At 41.9% G+C, this 16,958-nt stretch overlaps 2 protein-coding genes across 2 annotated transcripts; both read right to left on the bottom strand.

Annotated features, from left to right (window-relative positions):
• Positions 1 to 7,575: 7,575 nt before the first annotated feature.
• On the bottom strand, positions 7,576 to 8,436 carry LOC108800528 (olfactory receptor 5A2-like; the record flags this gene model as incomplete). Its single annotated transcript, XM_018572518.1, has 1 exon — positions 7,576 to 8,436. A coding segment is annotated over exon 1 (798 nt), but the record flags the coding sequence as incomplete, so codon positions are not given.
• Positions 8,437 to 13,983: 5,547 nt separating this feature from the next.
• Positions 13,984 to 14,895, bottom strand: LOC108800527 (olfactory receptor 10A7-like). The gene has a single exon (XM_018572517.1). The coding sequence runs from the start codon at positions 14,827 to 14,829 to the stop codon at positions 13,984 to 13,986; it is 846 nt and encodes a 281-aa protein (XP_018428019.1). The 5' UTR covers positions 14,830 to 14,895.
• Between the last annotated feature and the right edge of the window lie 2,063 nt (positions 14,896 to 16,958).

Here is a 16,958-nt window from a genome sequence, read left to right as displayed (position 1 = left end):
GCCGTTTTTAAAGGCAGCACAGAGGCCCGGGGGGCAATTGCTCCCCCTACGGCCCAGTCCGCCCCTGCTTGCACTACACCGCAAGGGTTAAGCGCTTGATTTGGTCTAGAGACAAAAATAAAAAAGTTATACTCACCAGATTTTAAAATATTGAAAATGACTCTTGAAATGATATTATCGTATTACATAGTTACATAGTATTTGAGGTTGAATAAAGACATAAGTCCATTAAGTCAAACCTATTGGGTGTATGCATTTATGCTTGAGCAGGTGTGTGCGTGTGTATGAGTCCATGTGTGATTTTGCTCTTAGGAGTACCTGTACCCCTGTATATTACGGTCTCCAAGGAACTCGTCCAAGAGTTTCTTGAATGATTCCACACTCTTAGCTGAATTCACTTCCTGTGGCTTTTCACTCACCTCATAGTTCTAGCCGACCTGTGACAATGAGATTGTCACAGGTCGGCTCAGTAGATCGGGAAGTCAGCGAACACATACCGGTGTTCGCTGACTTCTCGATCCTGTCACGGCTCTCTGCAGTGACAGGGGAGGGGCTGGATTCCCAGAACGGACGGGGGGGGTACCGTTGGCTCTGCCACTAGATTTTCGTATCATCAGCAAACACTGAGACATGGCTATTTACTCCCTCCCCGATATCATTAATAAATAGGTTGAAAAGCATGGGGCCCAGCACAGAACCCTGGGGCACGCCACTCATGACTTCAGCCCAGTCTGAAAAGGTCTCATTAATTGATACTCTTTGTACACGTTCCTTCAGCCAGTTTTCTATCCACGTGCACACTCTTTCATCTATGCCCATAGCCCTTGACTTGTATAACAAGCGTTTATGTGGCACCCTATCAAATGCTTTGGAAAAATCCAGATATACTACGTCCACCGGCCTCCCTCCATCCAGATCTCTACTCACCTCTTCGTAAAAGGTTAGCAGGTTGGTCTGGCAAGAACGATCCTTCCTAAATCCATGCTGGTTATCAGTTATTATGCCATGACCTTGGACGAAATCCACTAAGTAGTCCTTGATAATTCCCTCTAACAGTTTGCATACTATGCATGTCAGACTAACTGGTCTTTTTATCAGGTCCTAATGCTTTATTTGCATTGAATAGTTTAAGCCTTTGTTGTATCCCACTTTCAGTCAACCACTGAGGTATATTTGTTGTTAAAATGTGTGTTTTATCATGTACATTAAACCCGTCTGTTTCCTTGGTGAATACCGACGAGAAAAAAGTATTTAGCGCCTCGACCCTCTCCCTGTCGTTTGTGACTAACCTCCCATTTTCGTCCTTTATAGGGCCTATCTGTTCCTTTCTCCCCTTTTTACTGTTTATGTATTGATACAAAAATTTGGGGTTCCTTTTACTGACTGTGGCGATATATTTCTCACATTCAATTTTAGCTGCCCGGACTACCAGTTTACATCTTTTATTACTTTCTTTGTAGTTTTGGAACGCCAATACAGTCCCCTCCATCTTATACTTAGTAAACACCACTTTCTTTTCCTTAATGTGTTGTTTTACTGTTTTATTCAGCCATATAGGCTTCGTTTTTTATCTTTTATTTTTGTTACCCAACGGTATACACTTGGTAATAGCATTTTTTTATCTGTTCTTGAAACAGTATTAAAGCTTATATGATATTTTGTAACGTAACCTAAAATGGAAATGTCAAATTGTGATGTAGTTTTAGATGGACTTCAAATAAGAAACAAGAACATTTATTTTTAAACATATTTTATTGTGAATTTTAAAACTTTTCAAAACATCATGAAAATAAAGAAAAAAAGAACACATAAAGACAAGACAGGTAAGACATGTCATAAGTTGCCATAACACAAGACACCTATAAAACATAGATGGAGGTTCTACTTATCATATCAGATTTGGGTATAAATATCAACCAAACAACAAATATACAAACAAGATTGTCACCAAGTCCCTGTATAGGAAACCACAATTGTCAACAAGCATATTGAATGCCCAGATCCAAAGTTCCCGGGGAATTAGTCAGTTTTGCCTTCAAATACCAAATACCTTCAAATACCAATCCATGTATTAGTTGGGAGATCTTTGCCATGTTAAAAGTGTTGCTAACAAAGGCTTGCCATCTGCAGAAGAATTGTTTGGTGCGTTGGGTTTTATGAAGTTCTACCTCTAACCTTTCCTTTTGGAAGAGTATTTTTAGATCTCTCACCACATCTTGCAGTTTTGGTGGATTAGTGGTGCCCCTGGTCCGCATTATACATGGTCTAGCAGTATGTCCGCCGTAAAATTCTATTAGCGGGGCCAGTGACGGGCCTCCTGACGGCCGCAGGGAGCAGCCGTTTTTAAAGGCAGCACAGAGGCCCGGGGGGCAATTGCTCCCCCTACGGCCCAGTCCGCCCCTGCTTGCACTACACCGCAAGGGTTAAGCGCTTGATTTGGTCTAGAGACAAAAATAAAAAAGTTATACTCACCAGATTTTAAAATATTGAAAATGACTCTTGAAATGATATTATCGTATTACATAGTTACATAGTATTTGAGGTTGAATAAAGACATAAGTCCATTAAGTCAAACCTATTGGGTGTATGCATTTATGCTTGAGCAGGTGTGTGCGTGTGTATGAGTCCATGTGTGATTTTGCTCTTAGGAGTACCTGTACCCCTGTATATTACGGTCTCCAAGGAACTCGTCCAAGAGTTTCTTGAATGATTCCACACTCTTAGCTGAATTCACTTCCTGTGGCTTTTCACTCACCTCATAGTTCTAGCCGACCTGTGACAATGAGATTGTCACAGGTCGGCTCAGTAGATCGGGAAGTCAGCGAACACATACCGGTGTTCGCTGACTTCTCGATCCTGTCACGGCTCTCTGCAGTGACAGGGGAGGGGCTGGATTCCCAGAACGGACGGGGGGGGTACCGTTGGCTCTGCCACTAGATTTTCGTATCATCAGCAAACACTGAGACATGGCTATTTACTCCCTCCCCGATATCATTAATAAATAGGTTGAAAAGCATGGGGCCCAGCACAGAACCCTGGGGCACGCCACTCATGACTTCAGCCCAGTCTGAAAAGGTCTCATTAATTGATACTCTTTGTACACGTTCCTTCAGCCAGTTTTCTATCCACGTGCACACTCTTTCATCTATGCCCATAGCCCTTGACTTGTATAACAAGCGTTTATGTGGCACCCTATCAAATGCTTTGGAAAAATCCAGATATACTACGTCCACCGGCCTCCCTCCATCCAGATCTCTACTCACCTCTTCGTAAAAGGTTAGCAGGTTGGTCTGGCAAGAACGATCCTTCCTAAATCCATGCTGGTTATCAGTTATTATGCCATGACCTTGGACGAAATCCACTAAGTAGTCCTTGATAATTCCCTCTAACAGTTTGCATACTATGCATGTCAGACTAACTGGTCTTTTTATCAGGTCCTAATGCTTTATTTGCATTGAATAGTTTAAGCCTTTGTTGTATCCCACTTTCAGTCAACCACTGAGGTATATTTGTTGTTAAAATGTGTGTTTTATCATGTACATTAAACCCGTCTGTTTCCTTGGTGAATACCGACGAGAAAAAAGTATTTAGCGCCTCGACCCTCTCCCTGTCGTTTGTGACTAACCTCCCATTTTCGTCCTTTATAGGGCCTATCTGTTCCTTTCTCCCCTTTTTACTGTTTATGTATTGATACAAAAATTTGGGGTTCCTTTTACTGACTGTGGCGATATATTTCTCACATTCAATTTTAGCTGCCCGGACTACCAGTTTACATCTTTTATTACTTTCTTTGTAGTTTTGGAACGCCAATACAGTCCCCTCCATCTTATACTTAGTAAACACCACTTTCTTTTCCTTAATGTGTTGTTTTACTGTTTTATTCAGCCATATAGGCTTCGTTTTTTATCTTTTATTTTTGTTACCCAACGGTATACACTTGGTAATAGCATTTTTTTATCTGTTCTTGAAACAGTATTAAAGCTTATATGATATTTTGTAACGTAACCTAAAATGGAAATGTCAAATTGTGATGTAGTTTTAGATGGACTTCAAATAAGAAACAAGAACATTTATTTTTAAACATATTTTATTGTGAATTTTAAAACTTTTCAAAACATCATGAAAATAAAGAAAAAAAGAACACATAAAGACAAGACAGGTAAGACATGTCATAAGTTGCCATAACACAAGACACCTATAAAACATAGATGGAGGTTCTACTTATCATATCAGATTTGGGTATAAATATCAACCAAACAACAAATATACAAACAAGATTGTCACCAAGTCCCTGTATAGGAAACCACAATTGTCAACAAGCATATTGAATGCCCAGATCCAAAGTTCCCGGGGAATTAGTCAGTTTTGCCTTCAAATACCAAATACCTTCAAATACCAATCCATGTATTAGTTGGGAGATCTTTGCCATGTTAAAAGTGTTGCTAACAAAGGCTTGCCATCTGCAGAAGAATTGTTTGGTGCGTTGGGTTTTATGAAGTTCTACCTCTAACCTTTCCTTTTGGAAGAGTATTTTTAGATCTCTCACCACATCTTGCAGTTTTGGTGGATTAGTGGTGCCCCTGGTCCGCATTATACATGGTCTAGCAGTATGTAAGAACATATGTAGCCACTGCAGGCCCTTAGGAGGAGTCGTATTTGGTGTAGAATGTGTAGAGTCAAAGTAATTAAACAAGTCAAGGAGTGCTTGTACTGGAGGAGACCACAAAAGAAGTCCATAAACAACGTGGGGCCTATTACAACGCATCTTTGAAATGTGTGGTAACATGTCCCAAGTTGATACCCTTTACCTTCTACTTTGAAAATGACTCCTCTTAAGGGCCTGGAGTGGCTACATATTTGTGTGTACTAAGTTTGTTGGGATTTGTGTAGCACACCCAGAATCCTTAACTCATTAAGTAGTTACAACACATCTTTTTTTATTCTTCAAAGAAAAAATGTAAAACATATAAATAAAAGTTGATTGTTATAAGCTGATAAGCCACATAAGCTGTGATCTTGGGCACCATTACCTCTGGAGGTAGCACTAAGCCTAGAGTTACTGAGTGTCACTCTGCGGAGGGGCAGTGTGTGCTCAATCAGGCATCATGAGGAGGCTTTGTAAATCACTGCTTCTCTTCCAATGCACAGCTATGCAGACTCATGCAGACCTCCAGGCAGAAGAGGCATCGTCAAGGGAGTGAAAGCAAACTGCCTTTCTTGTCTCATCTCACATAATTGGGGATACATCCCATTTCTTATCTCTGACTTATCTGACTTATCCTCTGACTTATCACATGCTTGGAGATGTAGGAGTAGGGGAGGTTTCAAGGATGACCTGGTGCCCATTACGAGAAGAGGTCTGAAAAGTAGCTGAAGGGGGAGTGCTTGAAGGGTCTACCTCTGCACACAACCCCAAAGTACCTCCCAACCCACTGTCTTGCAGTTTCCTCAGCCCCCTACTGTGTTTCCCAGCCAACCATAATCCATGGAGCTTCCCAGCCCCATCCAATGCTTCTCAAAGACCTTTAGAGCAGTGGTTCTCAACCTGTGTAACCTCAGGACCCACATTTGTCCTTGGTCATTAAGTCATGACCCAAGTCACACTGCAATGGAACGCACAATATTGCGGTACCACATGTTCCGGTGCAGGCGATTGAGCTATTGGTGGGAGGTGCTTTTGGGATGCCATTCAAAAGATCCACCCAGTCTCCATTCCTTATGAGAACTGGAGTTTATTCTCAGCCTGGGGTCCAGTGTGGGCTGCTGTGCTATGACAGAGCTCCATTCAAATGTGCATTACTTGTACGTGCCCTTGAGCCAGAATGTGACACCACTCCAGTCCAGGCACCTCCACAGTACACATGAGGGAGTTGCACATATGGATGGAGCTCCCTCATGGCCATAGTCCCAGCCTATACAACCTCAAGCTGAAGTCAGCAACGGGTAGCATATTTTGAATGGCTGCTTGGCGCGAGAACTGACAGTGCTGCATAAGGGGGAGGCTGAGAGCCTCTCATCTGGAAAGTGGAAGGCACACGGTGACCCACTGAACACAGGGTCGTGACCCACTTTTGGGTCACAATCCACCAGTTAAGAACCAATGCTCTAGAGTGTGTATGTGTGTGTGTTGGGCTTGGGGTGGGGGTATTACTCAAGGTAACAGGCCAAAAGGGGGAAAGTATAAATCCAGTCCTGATTGCAACCCCTGTAGGTTTCGCTTTTTCTCGACATCCTGATGTGGTAAACAGAACAGACATAATAGCGGGTAATAAAATATATGGTATGGGGGAATTTAAAATTGCTGAATTAATGCTAGTCAATTACCCTGAACCTTGAGAAAACAAAAGTCTTGTTTGTCTCATAAAAATATCTTATTATTATTATTATTATTATTATTATACAGGATTTTTATAGTGCCAACAGTTTGTGCAGCACTTTACAACATATGGGGAGACACTACCATTACTATACAATACCATACAAAAGGATTAGAAGGACCCTGCTCATGAGAGCTTATAATCTACAAGGAGGAGTGATACTTGAAGGTAATAACTGTGAGGGATGAGCTGATTGAAGGAGTAATTGTACAGTTTTTAAGAGGTGGAATAGGCTTCCCTGAAAAGGTGAGTTTTTTGGGGATTGCCTAAAGGCAGACAGATTGGGAGATAGCAGGATAGGTTGTGGTATGGAGCTCCAGAGGATGGGAGAGGCTCCGGAGATGTCCTGAAGGTGAGCATGGTAGGAGGTGATGAAGGAGCTAGACAGCAGCAGGTCTTGGGAGGTGCAGAGAGGACAGTTTTGGTGATACTTTGAGATACTTTGCTCCAGGGGCAGGTATATATATAATACTTGTATTACTTTCTTATGTTAAGAATAGGCTTCCCTGAAGAGGTGAGTTTTTGGGGATTGCCTAAAGGCAGAAAAGTTAGGAGATAGCCAGATAGGTTGTGGTATGGAGTTACAGAAGATGGGAGAGGCTTTGCAGAAGTCCTGGGAAGCATGGAACGTGGTGATAAGGGAACCTGATGAGCATGGGAGGAGGTGAAGAGGGAACCTGATGAGCATGGGAGGAGGTGATGAGGGAACCTGGTGATCATGGGAGGAGGTGATAAGGGAACCTGATGAGCATGGGAGGAGGTGATAAGGGAACCTGATGAGCATGGGAGGAGGTGATGAGGGAACCTGGTGAGCATGGGAGGAGGGGATGAGGGAACCTGGTGATCATGGGAGTAGGTGGTGAAGGAACCTGGTGATCATGAGAGGAGGTGGTGAGGGAACCTGGTGAGCATGGGAGGAGGTGGTGAGGAACTAGACAGCAGGAGGTCTTGGGTAGGAGCGGAGAGGGTGGTTTGGGTGATGCTTTGAGATGTGGTTGGAGATGCAGCCAGAGACAGGCTTATGTTACTTTGTTATCTTAAGTAATGCTCTGGTCTAAGAAGGGTATACTTGTGCGAGAGCTGACGTGGCTAATCTCATCTCACTATCAAAAAAAACGATATATGCTGTAATCGTTCTTACAACTAGAAATCAGCGTAAAGAATGCATATTGAATTGTGACAATCTTTTAAAAAATACTTTTAGTGTTTTTCTGATTTCCTGGTTTCTCAACGTATATATAACTGGATTAAACAAAGGGGTACCCAGTGTGTATACGAGAGATAAGATCTTATTTATAGTGAGGGAGTTTCCTGTGGAAGGACTCAGATAAATGCTGATTAATGTACCATAAAATGCGCACACAACAGAAAGGTGAGAGCTACAGGTGGAGAAGGCTTTCTGCCTCCCAGTGTTGGAGGCGATACCAAGAATGGTGGTAAAGATGTACACATAGGTCACAATAATAAACACGAAAGGGAAAAGGACAATAATGGTGGTAAAAAGTGATGTCTCTAATTTAGCTGGAAAAGTATCTGAACAGGAAAGTTCCAATATAGGACTGGGGTCACAATAAAAGTGATCAATAGCATCAGGGCCACAAAAATCCACGCTGAAGATCATAAAAGAAGAAATGAAATTGATAAAAAATGCAGCAAGCCAAGTGCCCGCAACAAGAAAAAGACAAAGATTAAAGTTCATAATCAAGATGTAACTCAGGGGGTTGCAGATGGCCACGTATCGGTCGTAGGACATTACCGTCAGAAGGAAGCATTCTGTTATCAGACAAGCTCCAAAAATGTAAAACTGGATAAAACAAGCCGAGAAGGAAATACTGCTTCCCCCATGTACTATAACATTGAGGGCTTTGGGGATGATGCTGGAGCAGAGTACAAAATCACATAAAGACAAATGACCAAGGAAGAAATACATGGGAGACTTGAGAAGGTGACTGAATGACACCAACACAACAATGAGAAGATTTCCACTAACAGCCATTATGTATGTAGTAAGAAGAAGAAGGAAAAGAGGGATTTTGAAGGAGTAAAGGTTCTGAAACCCGACAAGGACAAATTCAGGTAAAGAATGGTTCCTCTGTAACAGGGACATTTCTGGCACAGATACAAATTAGATGGTGGAACAAGAAGAGAGATTTACACCACCACTGGAAAATCTCTCTGGTCTAGCTGTGTTTTTGAGGAGGAGCTGCAACCAAGGGGAGGAGTCGGCCGTGACGTCATGAACAGACGTCATTGAGCACGCCTCAAACCCGGAGCTCTGATCCGGGTAGGTCTGTGACAACCACTGAGGTATATTTTTTGTTAAAATGTGTGTTTTATCATAATGTACATTAAACCCGTCTGTTTCCTTGGTGAATACCGACGAGAAAAAAGTATTTTGTGCCTCGGCCCTCTCCCTGTCGTTTGTGACTAACCTCCCATTTTCGTCCTTTATAGGGCCTATCTGTTCCTTTCTACTACAGTTAAATAATTAATCTTATATAATCCCTAATATACATTAAAAATAAAAATAAATACAAAGAATGTAGTTTGTAAAATGCTAGAGGGCATAATAAAGGATTATCTGGTAGAATTTGTTCAGGAAAACGGGATAGTTAATGACAATCAGCATGGGTTCAGGAAAGATCATTCCTGCCTAACTAACCTGCTAACTTTTTATGAGGGGGTAGACTTGATGGACTAATGTCTTTATTCAACCTCAAATACTATGTAACTATGTAACTATGTACATTAATACAGAGATGTACAAACCACAGGAGCTCTGTGTGCTCCTTACAAATGACAGCTGCCTCCTAATTTTTGAATTTTTCTCTAGTGTAGTCTTGGAGTTAAAAAGTATCGGTACATGTACTCGTACGAGTACTGTACTTGGTATCTGTGCAACCCTATGCTTAACCAGTTCAGATCTCACACCAATACCTTTCCGATGGAGGTGGAACATTTATTTTTTAAACATATTTTATTGTGAATTTTAAAACTTTTCACAACATCATGAAAATAAAGAAAAAAGAACACATAGAGACAAGACAGGTAAGACATGTCATAAGTTGCCATAACACAAGGCACCAATAGAACATAGAAGGAGGTTCTACTTATCATATCAGATTTGGGTATAAATATCAACCAAACAACAAATATACACACAAGATTGTTGCCAAGTCACTGTATAGGAAACCACAATTGTCAACAAGCATATCAAATGCCCAGATCCAAAGTTCCCAGGGAATTAGTCAGTTTTGCCTTAAAATACCAATCCATGTATTAGTTGAGAGATCTTTGCCATGTTAAAGGTATTGCTAACAAAGGCTTGCCATCTGCAGAAGAATTGTTTGGTGCGTTGGGTTTTATGAAGTTCTACCTCTAACCTTTCCTTTTGGAGGAGTATTTTTAGATCTCTCACCACATCTTGCACTTTTGGTGGATTAGTGGTGCCCCAGGTCCGCATTATACAGTATGTAAGAACATATGTAGCCAGGCCCTTAGGAGGAGTCGTATTTGAATTAGAAGGTGTAGGGTAAAAGTAACTAAACAAGTCAAGGAGTGCTTGTACTGGAGGAGACCACAAAAGAAGTCCATAAACAACGTGGGGCCTATTACCGCACATTTCAAACATCTTTGAAATGTGTGTTAACACGTCCCACATTGATACCCCTTTACCTTCTACTTTGAAAATGACTCCTCTTAAGGGCTTGGAGTGGCTACATATTTGTGTGTACTAAGTTTTTGGGGATTTGTGTAGCACACCCAGAATCCTTAACTCATTAAGTAGTTACAACACATATTTTTTATTCTTCAAAAAAAAAATGTAAAAAATATAAATAAAAGTTGATTGTTATAAGCTGATAAGCCACATAAGCTGTGATCTTGGGCACCATTACCTCTGGAGGTAGCACTAAGCCTAGAGTTACTGAGTGTCACTCTGCGGAGGGGCAGTGTGTGCTCAATCAGGCATCATGAGGAGGCTTTGTAAATCACTGCTTCTCTTCCAATGCACAGCTATGCAGACTCATGCAGACCTCCAGGCAGAAGAGGCATCGTCAAGGGAGTGAAAGCAAACTGCCTTTCTTGTCTCATCTCACATAATTGGGGATACATCCCATTTCTTATCTCTGACTTATCTGACTTATCCTCTGACTTATCACATACTTGGAGATGTAGGAGCAGGGGAGGTTTCAATGATGACCTGGTGCCTATTACGAGAAGAGGTCTGAAAAGTACCTCCCAACCCACTGCTTGCAGTTTCCTCAGCCCCCTACTGTGTTTCCCAGCCAACCATAATCCATGGAGCTTCCCAGCCCCATCCAATGCTTCTCAAAGACCTTTAGAGCAGTGGTTCTCAACCTGTGTAACCTCAGGACCCACATTTGTCCTTGGTCATTAAGTCATGACCCAAGTCACACTGCAATGGAACGCACAATATTGCGGTACCACATGTTCCGGTGCAGGAGATTGAGCTATGGGTGGGAGGTGCTTTTGGGATGCCATTCAAAAGCTCCACCCAGTCTCCATTCCTTACGAGAACTGGAGTTTATCCTCAGCCTGGGGTCCAGTGTGGGTTGCTGTGCTGTGACAGAGCTCCATTCAAATGTTCATTGCTTGTACGTGCCCTTGAGCCAAAATGTGACACCACTCCGGTCCAGGCACCTCCACAGGACACACAAGGGAGTAGACCTAGCGCTATCTTCAGGGATGTCTGTAATATAAGACCTACCCCGAACTAGGTCTTATTTTCGGGGTAGGTCTTATATTACAGAAATCCCCAAAGATAGCACTAGGTCTTATTTTTGGGGTAGGTCTTACTTTCGGGGAAACACGGTATGGATGGAGCCCCCTTATGGCCATAGTCCCAGCATATAGAACCTCAAGCAGAAAGTCAGCACCGGGTAGCATATTTTGAATGGCTGCTTGGCGCGAGAACTGACAGTGCTGCATAAGGGGGAGGCTGAGAGCCTCTCACCTAGGAAAGTGGAAGGCACATGGCGACCCACTGAACACAGGGTCACGACCTACCAGTTAAGAACCAATGCTCTAGAGTGTGTGTGTGTTGGGCTTAGGGTGGGGGTATTACTCAAGGTAACAGGCCAAAAGGGGGAAAGTATAAATCCAGCCCTGATTGCAACCCCTGTAGGTTCCACTTTTTCTGGACATCCTGATGTGGTAAACAGAACAGACATAATAGCAGGTAATAAAATATATGGTATGGGGGGAATTTAAAATTGCTGAATTAATGCTAGTCAATTACCCTGAACCCTGAGAAAACAAAAGTCTTGTTTGTCTCATAAAAATATGTTATTATTATTATTATTATTATACAGGATTTATATAGTGCCAACAGTTTGTGAAGCACTTTACAACATATGGGGAGACAGTACCCTGCTCACGAGAGCTTATAATCTACAAGGAGGAGTGATACTTGAAGGTAATAACTGTGAGGGATGAGCTGATTGAAGGAGTAATTGTACAGTTTTTAAGAGGTGGAATAGGCTTCCCTGAAAAGGTGAGTTTTTTGGGGATTGCCTAAAGGCAGACAGATTGGGAGATAGCAGGATAGGTTGTGGTATGGAGCTCCAAAGGATGGGAGAGGCTCTGGAGATGTCCTGAAGGTGAGCATGGTAGGAGGTGATGAAGGAGCTAGACAGCAGGAAGTCTTGGGAGATGCAAAGAGGACAGTTTTGGTGAAACTTTGAGATACTTTGCTCCAGGGGCAGGTATATATATAATACTTGTATTTGCACGTGAGATTAATAACTTGCTGGATTAGTGTGATCCTAGTAGTGCTGTATGTGTATATGCTAATGTAGTTGGATCTGTATGTGTGTTATAATTAATCGAAATTAATCGATTAATCGATTAAAAAAAATTTCGATTAATCGAACAGGAAATTTTTAATCATTACCAGCCCTACTTTATAGTTTTGGAACGCCAATACAGTCCCCTCCGTCTTATACTTAGTAAACACCACTTTCTTTTCCTTAATGTGTTGTTTTACTGTTTTATTCAGCCATATAGGCTTCGTTTTTGATCTTTTATTTTTGTTACCCAACGGTATACACTTGGTAATAGCATTTTTTAATTTGTTCTTGAAACAGTATTAAAGCTTATATGATATTTTGTAACGTAACCTAAAATGGAAATGTCAAATTGGGATGTAGTTTTAGATGGACTTCAAATAAGAAACAAATAAATTAAATCTCAACTAGAGCTAACGCTGCTTAACTAGGGATGCACAGATACTTTTCGAGTACCAGTGCAGATACTTGGCATGTTCATGAGAAATACCAGGGTTGCTGAGGTTGCAGCTGGGACCGGGCTCTGGCACTCCACCACTGTCCTGAAATCATTAGTCTGTATTGTTTTACACATAGGAAAGTGGAAGGCACACGGAGACCCACTGAACACAGGGTCACGACCCACCAGTTAAGAACCAAGGCTCTAGAGTGTGTATGTGTGTGTGTGTTGGGCTTAGGGTGGGGGTATTAATCAAGGTAACAGGCCAAAAGGGGGAAAGTATAAATCCAGCCCTGATTGCAACCCCTGTAGGTTCCACTTTTTCTGGACATCCTGATGTGGTAAACAGAACAGACATAATAGCAGGTAATAAAATATATGGTATGGGGGGAATTTAAAATTGCTGAATTAATGCTAGTCAATTACCCTGAACCCTGAGAAAACAAAAGTCTTGTTTTTCTTATAAAAATATCTTATTATTATTATTATTATTATTATACAGGATTTGTATAGTGCCAACAGTTTGTGAAGCACTTTACAGCATATGGGGAGACAGTACCCTGCTCATGAGAGCTTATAATCTACAAGGAGGAGTGATACTTGAAGGTAATAACTGTGAGGGATGAGCTGATTGAAGGAGAAATTGTACAGTTTTTAAGAGGTGGAATAGGCTTCCCTGAAGAGGTGAGTTTTTTGAGGATTGCCTAAAGGCAGACAGATTGGGAGATAGCCAGATAGGTTGTGGTATGGAGCTCCAAAGGATGGGAGAGGCTCCGGAGATGTCCTGAAGGTGAGCATGGTCCGAGGTGATGAAGGAGCTAGACAGCAGGAAGTCTTGGGAGGTGCAGAGAGGACAGTTTTGGTGATACTTTGAGATACTTTGCTCCAGGGGCAGGTATATATATAATACTTGTACTACTTTCTTATGTTAAGAATAGGCTTCCCTGAAGAGGTGAGTTTTTGGGGATTGCCTAAAGGCAGACAGATTAGGAGATAGCCAGATAGGTTGTGGTATGAAGTTCCAGAAGATGGGAGAGGCTCTGCAGAAGTCCTGGTAAGCATGGAACGAGGTGATAAGGGAACCTGATGAGCATGGGAGGAGGTGATGAGGGAACCCGGTGAGCATGGGAGGAGGTGATGAGGGAACCTGGTGATCATGGGAGGAGGTGGTGAGGGAACTAGACAGCAGGAGGTCTTGGGAGGAGCGGAGAGGGTGGTTTGGGTGATGCTCTGAGATGTGGTTGGAGATTAAGTATGCTCTGGTCTAAGAAGGGTATACTTGTGCGAGAGCTGAAGTGGCTAATCTCATCTCACTATCATAAAAATGATATATGCTGTAATCCGTTCTTACAACTAGAAATCAGCGTAAAGAATGCATATTGAATTGTGACAATCTTTTCAAAAATACTTTCAGTGTTTTTCTGATTTCCTGGTTTCTCAACGTATATATAACTGGGTTAAACAAAGGGGTACCCAGTGTGTATACGAGAGATAAGATCTTATTTATAGTGAGGGAGTTTCCTGTGGAAGGACTTAGATAAATGCTGATTAATGTACCATAAAATGCGCACACAACAGAAAGGTGAGAGCTACAGGTGGAGAAGGCTTTCTGCCTCCCAGTGTTGGAGGCGATACCAAGAATGGTGGTAAAGATGTACACATAGGTCACAATAATAAACACGAAAGGTAAAATGACAACAATGGTGGTAAGAAGTGATGCCTCCAATTTAGCGGCAGAAGTATCTGAACAGGAAAGTTCCAATATGGGACTGAGGTCACAATAAAAGTGATCAATAACATCAGGGCCACAAAAATCCAAGGTGAAGCTCATAAAGAAAGAAATTAAAGAAAGGTAAAATGCAGAAAACCAAGTGCCCGCAACAAGATAAAGACAAAGATTAAAGTTCATAATCAAGATGTAACTCAGGGGGTTGCAGATGGCCACGTATCGGTCATAGGACATTACCGTCAGAAGGTAGCATTCTGTTGTTAGACAAAAGCAAAAAATGTAAAACTGGATGAAACAAGCCGGGAAGGAAATACTGCTTCCCCCATGTACTATAACATTGAGGGCTTTGGGGATGATGCTGGAGCAGAGTATAAAATCACATAAAGACAAATGACCAAGGAAGAAATACATGGGAGACTTGAGAAGATGACTGAATGACACCAACACAACAATGAGAAGATTTCCACTAACAGCCATTATGTATGTAGTAAGAAGAAGAAGGAAAAGTGGGATTTTGAAGGAGTAAAGGTTCTGAAACCCGAGGAGGAAAAATTCAGGTAAAGAATGGTTCCTCTGTAACAGGGACATTTCTGGCACAGTTAAAAATTAGATGGTGGAACAAGATGACAGATCTACACCACCACTGGAAAATCTCGCTGATTCCTTCTGGTAAAAATGTAATATATTGAAGAAGAGACTTTTATATGTCCATGCTGTCTCTTCTGTATCAGAGATCCATTACTCTGTAATGCTGGGTACGTTCAATTTATATTTGTGGTGAGCTCATTTGAAATCCTTAAGGCATGTACTGTAAGGATTTGATTATGAAACCTTTATCAACCCAAGTGGGAGATGAGAAACTGTCTAAGGCTATTAAGGTAAAGATATATTATGTGAATTTATCTCAAAATAACTATTTTGAAAATGAAAAAATAATCTAAGGTAAAAATCAGTGTAAAACAAATAAAACATCAACAATATCTTTAAAAGCATTAAAACTGAACTTTGGACAGACAGATAAATTAACATTAAAAATGATATACTATTTACAAATATAGATAGTGATTGGATGTGGGAAAGAAAGGTGAGGTCCGAGTCAAGGATGACACCTAGGACCTTGGCATGAGGGGAGGGTTGGATAGTTGTGTTAATCTCAAGGAAAAAGTTGGGGGAAGGTGCACGGGCGGGAGGAAATATCATGAGCTCAGTTTTTGAATGGTTGAGTTTTAAGAAGTGTTGTGACATCCAGACGGATATGTGAGTTAGTAGATCAGTGACACGCAAGGACACTGAGGGGGAGAGTTGCGGAGTAGAAAGATAGATTTGAGTATCATCGGCATAAAGATGGTATTGGAAGCCATGTGAGGCTATTAAGTGACCAAGGGAGGAAGTGTAGATGTAGAAAAGTAGGGGTCCCAGGACAGAGTCTTGGGGGACCCCTACAGAAAGAGGAAGAAAAGGGGAGGCGGTAGATTTGTAGGTGACACTAAAGGAGTGCTTAGATAGGTAGAAGGAGAACCACGAGAGAGCAGAGTCTTGTAGGCCAAGCGAGTGGAGTTTTCTGAGGAGGAGCAAGTGGTCAACTGTGTCAAAAGCAGCAGAAAGGTCTAATAGCAAGAGTAAGGAATAGTGGCCGTTGTTTTTAGCTGTTAGTAAGTCATTAGTGAATTTTAGGAGGGCAGTTTCAGTGGAGTGTACGGGGCAAAAGCCAGACTGTAAGGGGTCGGGAAGGTTGTTATCACGAGGTGGTGGCTCATGCGGCTGTAGATAAGGCGTTCTAGGAGTTTGGAGATGAATGGGAGTAAGGAGATTGGTCTGAGATTGGTTGGGTTCATTGATGGTATTTGGGGTATTAGGGTGACTAGCGCATGCTTTAGAAGGGAGAGAAAGATGCCAGTAGAGAGTGAAAGAATTAAAATGTGAGCAAGTACACACTCACACACACACACACACACACACACACACACACACATATATATATATAAAATCTGGGCACAATCAAAGAACATTCTAGAGATCAGTAAGGCTTTTCTGTAAGCTGGAGGCTCTTCTAAAATAAATACATTAAGAAATGTTGGAACTGATACTGCTGGCTTGCATGGTCCTGGCCTGCCATCCTTAAAGCCATCTCCTCCTATCTCTCTCATCCATTGACCACCTAAAAAAAAACCCTGTAGAGCTCTGAGTTGTAAAGCCCATCCTCCATATGCCTTGCCGACACACCTTCCGAGTGTCCGAGCTGATGATCCCGGAAATGCATAATGGCTACTTACCTTTTTGTGACATCATCATGCTGTGTAGTCCTTTGGTGCCAGAGAGGCACCGCTGCTGGACATCCAATAGGAAGTGGCTACATCACCCAGGCACTGAAGAAGGGCTCTCAACCTCTGCAGTAAAGAAGATATAAATATAAAAATGTAAAAGGGACTTTCAGCTTAGAATTATTTTTTTAATGTAACAGTGACTAGTTAGGGGAGGTTGGGTTTAATGCCCAGAGTTCAAATTTCAACCAATTTTACTATGCGGGGAGCAGTGGCGTAACTACAAATCACAGGGCCCCATAGCAAAATTTTGTAAGGGCCCCCCCACCCACAAAGTAGCCCCCC

Source organism: Nanorana parkeri, unplaced genomic scaffold, assembly GCF_000935625.1.
Source record: "Nanorana parkeri isolate BGI_ZX_2015 unplaced genomic scaffold, ASM93562v1 scaffold2055, whole genome shotgun sequence".
Lineage (NCBI taxonomy): Eukaryota > Metazoa > Chordata > Amphibia > Anura > Dicroglossidae > Nanorana > Nanorana parkeri.
This window is presented reverse-complemented; position numbering and strand designations above follow the sequence as displayed.

Excerpts from the sequence above, each read along its gene's own strand:
- LOC108800527 (XM_018572517.1), bottom strand. The coding sequence starts at position 14,829 with ATGGCTGTTAGTGGAAATCTTCTCATTGTTGTGTTGGTGTCATTCAGT.